Source organism: Blennius ocellaris (assembly GCF_963422515.1).
Source record: "Blennius ocellaris genome assembly, chromosome: 7".
Lineage (NCBI taxonomy): Eukaryota > Metazoa > Chordata > Actinopteri > Blenniiformes > Blenniidae > Blennius > Blennius ocellaris.
In genome coordinates, this window is record NC_137656.1 from 5984373 (window position 1) to 6000372 (window position 16000).

At 39.9% G+C, this 16000-nt stretch overlaps 1 protein-coding gene across 1 annotated transcript; it reads right to left on the reverse strand.

The window, feature by feature from the left end:
- Window positions 1–920: 920 nt before the first annotated feature.
- On the reverse strand, window positions 921–9374 carry LOC308132768 (prostaglandin G/H synthase 1-like; the record flags this gene model as incomplete). Its single annotated transcript, XM_080499950.1, has 11 exons — window positions 921–1270; window positions 1580–1727; window positions 2235–2521; window positions 3271–3517; window positions 4328–4411; window positions 4672–4853; window positions 4931–5074; window positions 5807–5947; window positions 6370–6486; window positions 9193–9267; window positions 9368–9374. 11 exons carry the CDS (start codon window positions 9372–9374, stop codon window positions 921–923), a joined length of 1782 nt encoding a protein of 593 aa, XP_080356076.1.
- Between the last annotated feature and the right edge of the window lie 6626 nt (window positions 9375–16000).

A 16000-nucleotide genomic window follows, 5' to 3' on the forward strand; every position in this document is an offset into this window, starting at 1 on the left:
TTGACACGATGCATAATTATGTTGAGACTGTTTTGCTTTAAAATAAACCACAGTGACACATTAAAACACATATTGCAGAATGTGAATGTTATTTTATTCAGTTGTTTGTTTACTGTCTTTTGCACTATGACATGACAGTATGTGATTATAAAGAACATGAAAGCCACCATTTTGAGAGCGAACACACCAAGCAGTAGTGACAGTTACAGCTGGAGCTCGGGACAGAGTCGCTGTGTATCATCAGCAGGGGGAGGCAGTTACATATTATTTGCCCTGCAGCATATGCAGGACATATTTTAGATGCCATGAGGAGTTTCAGCTAATGGGACTTTGCAAAGTGTGCTTCTTCTCAAGGTTAACCACAAACGCCTCGCTTTGAGGACGACGGCTGTTTTGGAAAAGGCCTTATGCATTATTATGAGACTGGCCACATAAAAAAAACACACACACACACACACACACACACACACACACACACACACACACACACACACACACACACACACACACACACACACACACACACACACACACACACACACACACACACACACACACACACACACACACACACACACACACACACACACGTGAAACCTGTGCATTTAAATGCATTTTAATACATTTTTGTTTTGCACCAATATAGCAATGCACCAAGTCATAAAGTCTTCACGAAATGTGACAAACATTGCATCGAGCTTCTAGCTTTAGAGGAGCTGCCTTTTGAAATGCCAATAGTCAACACTTTATTCAACCAATTTAGCTTGGGGTGGAACTGCTCTCATGTGCAGGACCTCAATAACTGCAGGCAGGATTTATATGCACTGAATTCCAATTGTTATGATTAAAGCTGATTTTATTTTTTGTCCTGAGTCATAGTACAATTATTCTGATGACACACATTAATGTCAAACAGGTGGTTAGAGTTCAGGGGGTGGGGTACTCTGTTGTCCAGGCTCTTCATTAGGAGGGACGTGGAAGTCGACAAAGGGACACCACTTCGTGTTGAGACACACCAACTTCTTCAGAGTGGACGTTTTGATAATGTTAAAGCCCGTCTCTCCTCCAAAGGTGCTGGGCTTCCAGTAATCAGGGGCGCAAATGGGGTTCCCTAGTAAGCCCTTCAGGGAGAAGGGGGCACCCATCTCTATCATGCTCGGTCCGAATATACTGCCGGGTTGAGTTTTCTCCAACAGAATGCCGGGGTAAAACTCCAGAGCATCGATGTTGCCATAGAGCTCCTCTAAACCTCGAGCCATTTCCACATCATCTGTTTGGAAAAAAGTAAAAACAGATAAATGATCAAAGGGTTACAATTAAACTATGTTTTCTAATCCAGTGTGTACACTAATGTGGTCATATACCGCATGATTTCTAAAAAATAAAAACCTTACATTTGTGAGCTTAGCCCTGGATTCAGAGAGATTTCATTAAATCAGCCATTAAGCATTTTATAATTCATAATATCTAAAAAAAAAAAAAAAAAAAAAGATTGCTGATATTCTTATATCCTCTGCACCTTATGTAGGTGTACAACATAACCTAAGAAAAGAACAAGCATCATGAGATCGCAGCTCACCGGTGAATTCGGAGAAGGATGCATAAGGCTTCAAATTAAACTTCTTTCTGTATTCATTGAAAGGCTGGATGCGAGTCATTCTGGACTCTTCAATGACCTTCTCTGATACGATAAGCAGCGATTCATGGGAGTTACGACCTCCTCCAATCTGCAAAACATGAAAACAGTGTGAAGCACACCGAGAAGCTTGTAGGAACAAATTTGATTGTAATTACTTTTTTTGCACCAATATAACAATATAATTTAGTGATCTGGATCTGGACTCCTTGCAAACATTAATAAGACTATGCACGCCGTTCATGATGCTGAAAGATTGTATCTGAGAATATTGGCACTCATTTAGGAAGTATTGAGAGTGGAAGTCTTCATTGGCGTCATTTAACCTGCTCTTTGGCGGTTAACAGAATGGGTCATGTTGCATACGACTGACATCACGAAAACAAGTTGGACTTCCCTTAAACTATAGGCAGCACTCAAGCAGGGAAATGCTGAATCTTTACCTACAGCACTAAACTGAGCATCTTGTCTTCAATTACAGATTTATGCATGATACACCATGTCAAGTCTTACCTAATTATACTACGTCTCATCTGTTATCTGTGGCATGATCATCCATTTAGATGAGCTGTCATAGTGGACGTCTGTATAGCATTACCTGTCCTGCAGGTTGTCGAGAGAAAGCTTCCACCAGTTTCTCCACACCGTAATGCGTGAGGATGGAGGTATTGAACAAAAACTGTGAGTAGGTGAATTCTGTGTCGTCGATGAGGAAGCTGTCGGGCATGAGCGAGTGCCAGTGGTAGAGATGGTTGAACTCCAGGGCGATGCGATTACCGTACTGGAACTGCTCCTCGAACAGCAGCGTAGGATCGAACTTAAGTTTCAGTCTGTAGCCACTCAGTTGTTGCACATACTCCTCAATGATGATCTTCATAATCTCACCTGTTGGTAAAATTGGTTGACGTCATTAATGAAACATTATTTGTCTCATGTTCAGAAGTCAGTGATTGTTTAACATATTGTACAAATGCAAAGAAGTTATGGTGCAAATATCACAAGAAAGCTGAAGTTCATGTAGCTGAGAAAAACCTAAGTGACTGTGTGCTTTAGTTTACCTGAAATGGTGTCAATTGTTGACATTTTCGTTGTTTTTCTCTAATACTGTATGTGAGGTTTGTGTGAATGAATATAGAAAAATTTGTGAATGTCTCTGGTTATTGAGTATTTTATACAAGTGTTACACATATTTCGATAATTAAACAGAAGCCAGCATGTATATCATATTTATTATCACAAAGTATCAGAGACAGGAGAAGTATCCTCATCTGCTAATACATTTAAATACAAATTTAACATTTTGCTGGACTTATTCACTGTGAAAAAGCAGAAAATGCTCTCAAGCCAAAGCTTGAATAGGAACTAATAACAGTCATTATTAGTTTGTTGTGTTATTGTTCCTGATGTAATTTACAATGTACCTTGCAGTCACATTGTCTCATTAGAGCGTCGCAATAATTTAAAGAAAAACATTTACGTTTTTGCAATATGCACCATAGCATGCTCATTATTATAGCATGTAATGTATTTAGTTTCTCAACTCCTGACTGATTTTTTTTCATGTTGTTCCTGCAATTTACTTCACATGAGATGTCACAATTTCCAACATTTTCCACTCCCAAACATGTACTCACCGATGACAATGAGCCGAGTGGTCTGGAAAAGCTGCTCATCATCCCAAGTGGGATGCTCAGCCTTCAGGATGTCACAGACCCTGTTGTGCTCCCTCAGCCAGATCGTGGCGTACATGGTGAGACCCGGCAGGAGGCCAAATGACTCGTGGCCGATGGCCAGGCGCTGCTCAGGGGGAAGACTTTTGGGGTACTGCATGTACACGGGGACCTTGTCTGTTGTAGGTGGAAATATTTCACCATTTATCAGCTGTGGAAGAAGAACAAGAATGAAGATCAATTTCATCTTCATCTGCAGGACATCCGTGCTGGATTTTTATGAGGTACTGTTGCTCTGTGTCCCTTTTTGTCAGAATCTCAGTCTTTAACTAGAAATCCTAATTAGATTTTTCTCAATTTTGAATTCAGTAAATAAGTATATAAAAACAATACTTCTTCATTAATTAGCTTCGTTTCCACCATGAACACCAATTTTTGCAAGGAAACAAATGCCAGTTCTGCTAGCCAAGGTGCTAGATAACATTAAAAATGTAACAATGATCAAAAATATCAAACAATATAACTATTTTAGGGATAATAAAACCAATAATAACAGTGAATTTAATTTCATTCAAAATTTGCCAGTGACACACTGGGGGCCAGTCAGCAGAGCTAAATGTTTGCCATAGAGTGAATGAATGGAGCACTGATCCTCCACAAACTCAACATGACACGACACCATGTGCTGGTGGAGGAAGTTATCGAATTTAAAATAAAGCACACTTTGAAGATTATGGTGTTTGAGGAAAAAACACCATGCTCTCTTACAAAGTCAACCTCTCGGAAAATGAAAAGCACCAGATCAAATTCAGAAAGAATACAAGACCTTTAAAGGGGTACAGTACAATAAACATTTTCAAAATAAAGTTCACATGTCACATGCGAATGTTTTCTGTATCTGTCCAATATAATCCCCAATTCCACCAGTTGGTAGATCTGTGTTTGTGTGTGTAATAAAAAAAAAAAAGTAAATCATACCCCAAGTGTTTTTAAAAGTATTGGGAAAAAATGATTTAATTACCTGATATTTCAGTTTTCCATCGACATGAAGACGGAGTTGATGCTGTCTCACAAGATTGTCACCATAGATGTTACTTGCATCTACCTGAGCAATTGAGAAAAAAAGTTTCATTACTGTCGTCTGTACTGCCGAGTCAGGCTGGGCCGTACTTAAATTGCTGGGAAAAGAAGCACCACCAATGATACTACCTACAATTTGCATAAACAAAGCCTGGTTTGTTCAAGTTGGCAATATTATATAAGACTTGGGATAAATGTTTCCAAGAAATGTGTTAGTCACTGCTCATTGGTCTCAAGTTAAGCTTTATTTTTTTCACTGTGTCCACTAAGTATTGTGTCTCTCACCCCATGTCCTAAAGCTTTAGTGAAACCTCCTTCCACTTGTTGGTCTGTCTTGAAAAACTGGTGAGTGAAGTGTTGAGCCATAAAGGCAAACATCAAGTTGGTTCCCTGGGGGTCCGGTCTGAACTTATCTCTTTTGAAAAACCTCTTGACCAACACTTTTGGTTCAGGGAGAACAGCTTTACCTGCAGAGAGAGAGAAAAACATGTGTGACGCTTTCCTCGAATCCAGACTCATGGATACTCGTTGGCGTGGGTCTCACCTTTAGTGCCCATGGGTAAAGGGCAGTCTTCAGGTACAGGAGGGAGGATCCGGGTGTAGTAGGAGGTGTTGTAGTACGACTCCCAATTGAGGTATCCATATTTAGTATTGTAGGTTGGAGGGCTTGGAATAAGGGTGCTCCTGACTTTAGGAAGATGATGAACGTTAACAAATTTCATGATGATTTCAAAAGTTTTATTTCCATAGTACAAGGACTGTTATGCTATGACGGTGCCAATGTGATATTAGTCTATGTACACGGCTGTCCCTGATTCCTTCTGTGTTTGAGTTAGGGTGTGTTGAACATCTCTCAGTTAGGGAGGCTAAAATATTCTCCACTTTCAAAATCAGATTTAAATTTTCCTATTTGTTAACATTTATATTTCAAACTACCTCAGTCACCCAGGAGCATTTGCTCAGTCTGCTATAGGTTTAGACTTCTGGAAGATCAAATTCAATTCCCTCTTCTCTTCACTCCTTATATCTCACTTTTGTCAATAAGAGTGTCAATAAGTTTTTGTCTCACTCTCTCCTCTAGTATCCATAACTCTAGACCTGGGACTTTGAAATCTATTGTCTCACACGTAATTGACGTGATATAAATATAACTAAATCGGACTGAACCAAACTGATTTAATCTAACTGATTCCCAATTTATTGCATTGACCTGAATTGAAAAAAGCCAGACTTGCATGGCCTTTTCTTATCAATTCCTGGACAAGTTCAGCTGTTCAACATATTGAAGTACATTCACATGTACCTTCATGTGTATCAGCTAATCAATGACAAACCTGAAGTAAACACTGTCAATACTGTTTATTTTGCACTGTGAATGTGCTGATTGGGGAATCCTCATGGTTTGAATGATTTCACCTACCTGTCAGCACTAATCTCATCAATACGTCTCTCAGGAAAGAGTTGTTGACCATGTCCCAGAACCAGTAGAAATGACTGAGAATGTACTGGACTGTTGTCGAGCTTGGCTTCATGGAGAGATAAACTCTCGTCCCGAACCCCGCTGGTCAGAACAGGCCAAAATAAACACATTTATAACATCTTAAGGTAACACATATAAGTATTATACAATTTCAAAATTCAGTGAATTTGTTTTCTTGATTTACTGAGACTTTTATCTGTGGATTTCAATATTTAGTACAATGTTTTGTGCACTAACAACACACTTGACAACTTTATTACAATGTGAATGACTCTTCATATACTTTTCAAATTAAACCCATAATTGTATACCAAAATGTGTATTAATTTAATCAATGGCTATGTTATTAAAAAAAGTAAACTGAAACAATCAATGTTGATGCAAAAATGCAGAAGCACGGGCACTGGTTGACAAAAATAAAACATGAAGACCAGCAGGTTCAACTGGAGGAGTGTGGTATTTAGGTTAATAGGCCATAAAGTCAGAAATGTGCCCATGCTTACGGGTAGTGCAGTTGTCGCCATAGAAGCCAGTATGTGTGCAGTCACATTTGAAGGAGGTGTTCCCGAACCGTACACACACTCCTGAGTTCTGACAAGGGTAGTAACAACATGGATTCACTGAAAAACAGAAATATAATCATAATTTATATGAGGTCTCATGTTGGTGTGTAGCGTTTGGCACATTGTCCCTGAACATGCATGACTTTTCTCCTGCAGCCTAAAGACATGTGCTTTGTGAAATCGCTTCACATGCACAGGCTTCACCTGTGTGTGTGTGTGTGTGTGTGTGTGTGTGTGTGTGTGTGTGTGTGTGTGTGTGTGTGTGTGTGTGTGTGTGTGTGTGTTCGTAATTTACAATGATTTCTTCTTAAAATGTTAAAGATGCAATGTTTCACAATGTGAAAATGTAATAATTCCCCTCATCTAAATATTTTGCACGTGTCATGTCACTATTTTCTGTTGTACTCAAGTACATGTCTGAACTTGAAATTTCCCCTTCACTTAAGTAAAAGAGTCAATGTGAGTCTACCCCTGTGTGTCTGGCCTCATGTGTCCAATTAACCAATGATCTTCTCCGCCTGTGTTCACCCGATGTGTTCCACCTGTGTCCACCCCTTCCCAATGTATTTAAACCCTCTCTCTCTCTTGTCTTGTCAACACGTCGCTCCTCTTGTTACCTGTCTTTCCTATTTTTTTTGTGTTCCCTGGTCATTTCCATCAATGAACTCTGTGTGTCTGCGTTTGGGTCTACCTGCAATCCCCGACAGTCAAATCATTTTTTTAATGTTTTGCTAATTTGCGTAAAGAATTGGAGTACTCTGACAGTGCTCTGTCATGTTGCTAGAATAATTACTCAATCTTTGTTCCTGTAAGTGTGTTGATGGCTGTTAGGTTGTCTAAACCACTTAGATGGAAGCCAAATGGCAAGTAAATAAACTGAAGTTCAGAAAAGGATACCTAAAGCATTGGGTTAAAGAACTATGGAGTGACCGCAAAATATTCCATTGTGATTCAAAACACAAAACTACCCTGAAAAGCAAGGGAAGCTACAAAAACTCCACTTGCAAATCTAAAACAAATACAATGTGAACTGCAAGAATGGAATATATGAAATTACTTTAATGAGGTAGCACTGAAACATCTGCAAAAAAAACAACCAGATGAATAATAAGGTGAAGAGAGTGATTATAAAGAAACACAGTTGCACTGTGTGAGTGTCCGGTTTCAAGTTTTGCACCTTGCAGATGTGAATGTGCCCGTTAGGCTCCGGTTCCAAAAAAATGGAGGTTCGAGTGGATGTGTCCCCTTTAACTCACAATATTGTCTCTTTACAGAAAGACACTTATATTTGAGGTCAGAGTGTCTGCAGCAGCCAGCCCAGTCTCCTCCCCATATCTTCAACAAGAAGCTGTAATAAAACTTCCTGTGCACTCTTCACACACGCACATAAAAACACTGAGATAATGCAACACTGCAGTGTTTTCCTCTTTGTGAGCCTTGCAAAATGAGATAGATAAGGATTCTCACTCAGCTGGAAAAACAAATAGATTTAGGTTTCTCATGGTTTCTCAAATGCATAAATTGATACTTCTTAAAGGAGACATCACCTGGAAATTAAACGTTTCCTTGTTAAAATGTATATTGGTGTTGCACCTCAGTTGAAATTTGAACATTGTTTGGGCTCTTTCTTTCTCAAACTGGTATCGCCCACGAGAGCGTGCACCCCAAAACAGGAGATTTGGATTGTTGAGGTTACCTCCTACCACTGTTAAATTTAGCGTTGCTTGCCGCTATCGGTTCTCTGGTTCATTTGGACAGTTCTGGATAAACCAGACAGCACAGGCCAGCACCCAGTGTCTGGCCTCATCACCGGTGAAGAACCAGCCCACGTTTTGCCTGGGAGCCAAGAACGACACACACAATCTCTTTCTCTTCTACACAGCAAATTTCATCCACATTTCTTCAGACTTTACTATTAATTTTGTTAATTGTATTTAGTTGAACAATTCATTAAAATTCCAAATTAGTAGTTTAGGACATTTTATGAGACTGATATAAACACATTTCTAACAATTTCCTGTTAAACAGGTGGTGCCTGATGAATGAAATGCTTTTTTTTGGATTATTAATTAGTAACTATATAAATAATTATTACTGATAATTATTAATCATTATTGAGAGTGAAACTGCTTATGAAGACGTTCCCAACACAATGGTATCCTGATGCCCAACCACAGTTCACCACACAATATATGGGAGAGACGATCATAATTAAAATGTCCAGATATTTGATCCAACCAGTGACCTGCGTAGTGCCAATCTCATGCATCAGTCTGCGCATGTCTGTACAGTTATCTGTATTTAATCCTACTGCCTGAATCCATCATCCAGTAGTTTGGATGACCCTGATAGTGAGCCCCACCCTGCCTCGATAAACAGTACAAATATTCCATCAGTTAGTCATTGCACACATACTACACAGTTTGTCTGTGTTCAGTGTTTGCAGTTGTCACGTTTACAAGTGAAGGAGTGTGTCAATAATCCTGAACATAATTAGTCAGGACAGCAGCATGAAAAATGTATCGACTGTAGATTTGATCCATTTGACTTCCATTTGACGTCTTGGCAGCTTTGTCATTCGTAACACAGGAGTTGCTTTCTCAAATTATCAGTGACTATTTTGTGGTAAGGAGTAAAATAACTCTTTAATTTTCCATGTAACTGGGATCAATTAATGATTTTCTGTGACTTCCATTTGTAATGTTTGTTTAGTAAATGTCCAAACTTATAAAATGATCATAAAACCAGTCGGAGTCAACTTACCGACTTTTGAATTATTTGCACACGATAAGCTCTCCAGCAGCGAGAGGATGACCCAAAGGAAGAAGAAGTCAAACACTATTGACAAAAAAATACCCGAAAGTAATCACAATCTCACTGTAACTTCAGGTGAAAACATCAGAACTTGTCAATAGATGAGAATTATTTCAGAACTCACCTTTCATCCTGAGTCAGATTAGAGTGATCTATAGAAGGACTTCACAGTGTCATTCTGTTTCTGCAGAGACAGTTGAGCAGCAGCCGTCCTCTCTCCACAGCAACCCTCCTGATGTGTTTTGACAGGCTCTTGTCACAAACTATTGAGAAGAGCCGGAAACTTTGCTTCCTCAACTTCCTCCATTTAGACTTGAGGCGAATGCATGCTAACCCTCTGCAGCTGGCTTTCAAATGTTTTCATTTCATCTTTTCAGATGTGGTGATGACATTTTTGCAAATTAAGCAATTAATCTTATGAGACAGAAACTGTATAGCTGATTATTGTTTGTGATTGGCTTATTTTTTGATATTTTTGATATATATTGTTTTCCTTCTAAATTGTCTTTTGTCTGCATCATAAATACAATTAAATTGTTCTGATTTGGATTTTCAGGGAAGGTGTGAGAAGACAGTTCCTGATGTCAAATCAGTCCCGTTGATTTGATCAAAGTGAAGAGATTTTCACAGTGTGCCAAAAAGCATAACACACAAGTATAGAGTGCTGCTTTTTTATTGTCAATGGATCCCAACAGCTGTTAACAGAAATGTGTTTTAATGTGGTGAAAAAGACAAAACAAAAATAAAATAAAAAAAAACACGTGAAGATGCCTAGCATTGAACACTTTTATCGTTAAATTCTACTGATTACTGACTACTGATCGTCCTTTGGTTTCAGTAAAGGTGTAACAGTCCTTATAAGTAGCAGTGACATTTGATACATGCTGCGTATAGGCAGTCACATAAATTGCACGTGGTATCCTTGGCTGTTTTACTAAAGAAGACACACATTTAAATCATTTCACTTAAACTTACCTAGAAACAGTTACACTAACTGAAGGTCGACACAAATTACAACACGTATTAATAAAAGTCACCTGACATCAAATGTATCTTTCATATTTCAATAATAAAATAAAAATAAAGTGAAACACAAAAAACTGTGACCAGAACAGGAAGTAATACAGAAAGTGCCGTGCTAAAGCTATGAAATACACCTTAACAAAGATATGTCGATATTTGTTGAGAATGTTAGCTCCGTGGTTAAATGAATTAATTGAATTTGATGAACTATCACTTTCCAACTATTAGAGGTGACTGATAAGGCTGTTGTAAGTATGCAACCAAAGCCAGAAAGCAGTTATCCCAGATTAGCAAAACTGACTGAGGCAATCCAGCCCTGCTCAAATGTTGAACACAAATTATAGTAGACTGAGATGTACGTCGACATGCAGGGAGCAGGAATCAAATTCTGTATCTCTCATCAAGAAAACATCACTTTTCCAAAATGTTAAACTGCTTTCTCACATCAAGCGATGGTTGATGACACTACATCTTACTTTGAAGACTGAAACCTGGCGGTCGACTGGTCATTCTCCTGACTGTTGACTAACGGTGGACTGAACAGCGGCGCTGTCATTGAAGTAGAGTTCGAGGCCGAGCTTATGCGAGCGCTGCTTCCCACCGCCATGGAAGCAGCGGCTGCTGGGTAGAAGTGGACATCAACAGCGATGGTGGTGAGGCCCATGGAGACGTGGTGGGACAGCAGCAGCGGAGGGTTGCCCCTCGAGATGCTGAGGCTGTGGTGGATGGGCGCTACGCACGGCTCGGCACTGTGCAGGGTTAAGGAGGAGCGCAGCCCCTCCTCGCGTCTCGACGGCGGAGACGGGGACGGAGAACGGGAGGGCAAGGACGAGGGAGGAGGCAAAGTGTGGCAGGGACTGTGGTTCTCGTCTCGGCTGCTGCCCCAGTCCTCAGCGCAGTGCAGCTGGATGCTGGGCTGGGAGAGACTGCAGCCCTTCTCCTCCTCCAGGACCGGGTCGATCTATGAGAAGAACACACTTCTTGAAGGCAACTAACATATACTTTATCCACATTTATCAGACAGAATTACACTGGAGTTATAATATTAAAATCATAAAGATTATTATCCATGCATAATCTATGGGTGCACAATGACCTCTTGAGGGTTCCTGAAGCAGGGAATCTGTCAGTTTGTGGAGACAGGGGAAGAAAACATAGAAACTGTAAGTAGGAACACCGAACACCATCACAAATACTTGATATGAAGCAGGAAGTAATATGGAGATTGAACAAGTCTAAAGAACATACATGAAGAGGCTCAGACAGATGATATATTAACTATTAACAGATTAAAAAACTTTGGAAATCGTATGATTTTGCTATTCATTTCAGTATGATATATATACTGATCAAACCTCCCTCTCATAAGTAACATGACACAAAATAGTCATTATGTGTTAAGCCACTCATTTTACTGAAAAAAACAAACACAGCGATTATCTTCATTGTTTAACCTTGGTGTCAGCAATGGGCTCTGGATGAGTCTCTACAGTGACAGAGCGGTTGTCCAGAGCGGGCTGTATCTCTTTGTGATGATCCTCAAAGGTGGGCTCCATCTGCACCGTGACCAGGCTGGGTCCCGGAGGTCTCGCTCGGGTGTCTGACGTGTTGGGACTCTGCTCAATGACTGCAACACACTCATCATCTTCAAAAGCTCTGGATGAAACAAATCACGTGGAGACAAACATATCAGCGCAAAAGCTCTTGCTTTTGTACTGGTTTGTGTAGTAGTGTGAGTACCTGTTTTCATATGTCCGTCCTGCAGTCCATCGGTCAGCGTGCCGTTTGGGGACTCCGAGATGCCTCTGGGCTGTACAGGACAGGTAATGTGATTATTGGTTTAATAGTCTCATAGTTTGACATGCAGATACAAGTATCAGAATGATAGGAGATCACTAACTTTGTAAGCATGAGCCCAGTTGATCTAGTTCATTGTCACCTTTATAACCAAGAGAGGTGTTTTTGTCACTTTCCACCAAATCAAATTTAACTGTTGCCACAAAACATTTCCAACCTTTAAAGTGGGGCTAACAGAGCTTAAAAAGTTCCATTGACAGTTTTGATATATCAACATAAACTGTGTCTTATGTTACATTTTTTCCAAGTTAAACTACAATTTAGCATGTAAAGATTTCATTACATTTTCTGCTGTTTTTGCACTTAATTTCTTTAGCAATTTCAGCCTTCTTTTTCAGCATTTGCAGCACAGAGGATTCCTTACCTGCTCTACAGGTTGGTGCAGGCTCATTTTTCTGTACAACAGAATAAAAGGAAACTGTAACAAAGATGAAGGCCAGAGATACACCAACTCCCACCACAATGGGGATGTCATGTTTCTCCAGCACAGGCAGCCATGAGGGCGACTGCTGCGTAACTCTGGAAAACAAAACAAACAAACAAACAAACAACCAAACAAAAAGATAAAACACTTCTCATTTCTATGCTTTGCCAGATTTGGATTTTACCGACCTGGGATCATTGCTGGTCATGGGTGATTGTGAGGTGTTCCTCTTCAGCAAGTCTGTGAGCTCTGTGTCATTGGCTGATTTAACCGACTGTATCGGGTGACCTTTCCGAGTAACATTTAGCTGATCGGACCTGGTAACCTGATGGGTAATCTCAGAGGGCAGTGTTGAGGAACTGGGTGTCTCGTCTGGAGAATGAGTGGTGGAGAATGACAGCCGTGACTTTTGCGTTGGAGAAGATGTTCTTCGGGTTCGCGGCAGTGCAGAACTGGAAGATGTCGATGAAAGTGCCCTGTGACCTTTGGACGGTGGAGGTTTGGTGATTGGAGACTGTGTAGGTTTAATGGAAGGCAGATGTTGCTGGATTGTTGAAAGCTCAGGATGAAACTTTGGTATGAAATTTAAAGTAAAGGGTTGTTGAGCATGTGTTTGAGATGCTTGGGATGAGGGCGCCAATGGCAAGAGATGAGTTTCCTGGGTGGGAGGAGACTGGATCAAGGATGTGTCATGGTTCGATGGAGAAAAATATGTTTCTTTCACTTTAGATGGGTATGATTCATCTTGTGTGGTGTCTAAAATTGAATATCCCATTGAAGTGTTGGATACAGTGCTCTGTTTTGTTGACATAGTATACGAATCCACCTTACGGAACCTATAGGGTCCATCAACTGGAAGCATCAATGAGGATTCTGTGATTTGACTGACACTTGAGCTGTGAGAATCACCTTCTGTGAAGAATTTCTCACTAGTCTGGTGCTGGGTTTGTAAACCTAAAGACTTTAATGTCAAATGAGATTGACTTTCAGCGTATGGCGACTGAAAGGTTGAGCTCGAATCTTCCTTTGTGACGACGGATCTTGGACTGTTTATTACCGGTGGTTGAGTACTTGGTGCCAGCTTGGAGTAGAGATCTACTAACTGGAAGTTGGGATGGGGAGGAGGTGGCAATATAGGAGGTTGCATCTGTGTAATTAATGGCTGAGTTGGACTGGTGGTTGTTGTTCGATTTGGGCGGTGGTGTAAAGCATGGCTGAGAGACCCTGATGGCATCCTCAGTTCAGCAACATCTTTTCCTGAAAATGGGGGAAAACTACTTGCTCTGATGTGGGAAGAGCCTGGAATAGAAATGAAAAGAAGAATGAAAAGAAGTAATGATTTAATGTCGATATAAAGCCATTAATTTTATGAATTACCATTGTGCACCTCTTGAAATATTTTCCCATATAGATAAATTGGTAATAAAAATAGAACTATTGCGCACCATGTCAAAAATGCAAGGTGGAGTCATTTAGTAAACTTGGATTTAGGGTTAGGGTTAGGTTTAGATTTAGGGTTATTTGATTAGGTTTAGAAAATATCTTGGTCATTATTTTGATCACTACATTGATAGAGCAGCATAAAGATGAAGATCCAGTGATTAAAGTGAAGAAGACATTTCCTCACGTTGTGCCTGTGCATATGGATGTTTCGTCTTCAGATGTTGTTTCGCCAACGAGTCACTGAGCTGGGATATTGGAGGGCCTTTGCTCACAATAGTGGTCTGTAAAACATCAACAGGTTCAAACAGCCTATTTTGATGCTGTCAGATATTAAGTAGGCCGTAAAACAAATGATATGTAGGTAATAAGCCACAAATGAGAAATGACAATGTAAAGTTTGCATTGAACTGACGGAACACAACAAATGACAAAGAGATGTAGCTCGTCCAAAGACTGATTTGAAAACAAAACAGCTTCACAAACCACAGCAGAGATATTAATCATGGTATTGCTCACAGCAGACAGAATCACTCCCCTCTGGTCGCTTCTATCAGCTGGATGGTCTTCAGTTTAGGACAGGGAAGAGCAGGGGTGAGAGTTGGCAGGAGAAAAAGAAATCAAGTGAACAAGAAAAATGAATTGAACACATTATCTATACAAACACAGAAGCTTAAACAAATAGGAGCGGTTATTAAAACCAACACATTTTCATATCATCTGTGTGAAGTTATCCAGAGAAACAATTTATACCTGCATGGATGCAGATCCTGACACTACTTGTATTTATACATTTAATGTTACTTCATTTGAACCAAACATACATAATTCATGGTGTCTCCCATTTGTTTCAGTGTTTAAGATTAGCGTTGGAGTCGCAGTTGGAATTCAGAGGCAAAAAAAGCATAACTCCATTTAGTTACATTTAATGTAGAATATCTTGTATGTCGGCGATAATTTTCTTGATTTAGAAACTAACGCCTAGTTTACCATTTTAATTAATCCTCATTATAGGTCTAATTGAAAAAAGAACTACCAAAAACATCAGTTTGACACTCTCCTTGGTAATTTTTGATCTGATTTTTTTCCCCACCTCCTTAACCCTTAAATTTTTTTTTATCTCTAATGTCCTCCAGGGCTGATTAATCCCACACTTTGAAGCCTGCTTAAGGAAATGTCAAGACGTGACAACAAGCCCAGATGAGGGTTACCTGTGATGGTGAGAAGGGTTCGTCTCTGATGTCGTCCAGCTCGGTTCTCTGCTGTACAGTAATACTCTCCTGCGTCAGAGAGCTGGACACTGGAAATGTGCAAGGCTCCATCCGCTACACATGAAGTCACAGCGTTGAGGCAATCAGTTCAGTTCATTTCAGTTCCCATGTGTCTCCGTCTACATATATCAAGAACTTCAAGAACTTTGTGCATATTAAAATTGGCATAAAACATTTGGGAGATGATCTATTTAGATAGAGGTCACACTGAGGAGTGTGTCTCACAGATACATAATATTGGCTCTTGTGGTGAGTCATTTTCTCAGCTGACACACCATGATTTTTATTAGAGGACTATAATGAGATATTTTCAATGTTCTACTTAAAACATCTCAAAAACACAACTCATATTGAGGGATTTTCGAACCGAATTTTAATATTTGCATTAACGATTGAATATGTTTGCATGTTGAATGTCCACTTCCGTGTTGTCATCATCACCAACAACTGAAAGAATACCGTTTCAAGCAGATTGTTCTTGCATCAACAGAGCCCCATGCGTGCAAAACCCTCATTTAAATACTTCAGTTTGTGTTTCACTCATAGCATCATTTGTAGTAATTCACCCAAGAAACATAAATATGTTTGCGTTAACATGCAGTTTAAGTAAATTAATCTCTCATTGAGAACCTACTGTCTATTTCTGATGATCACTTGACCCACCGTCAATGACTCTGTGTTCCGTAGGGGTGACGGGGGACTGTGTATCCACCCTGGTCCAGGTATATGTGATTGGCTGAAT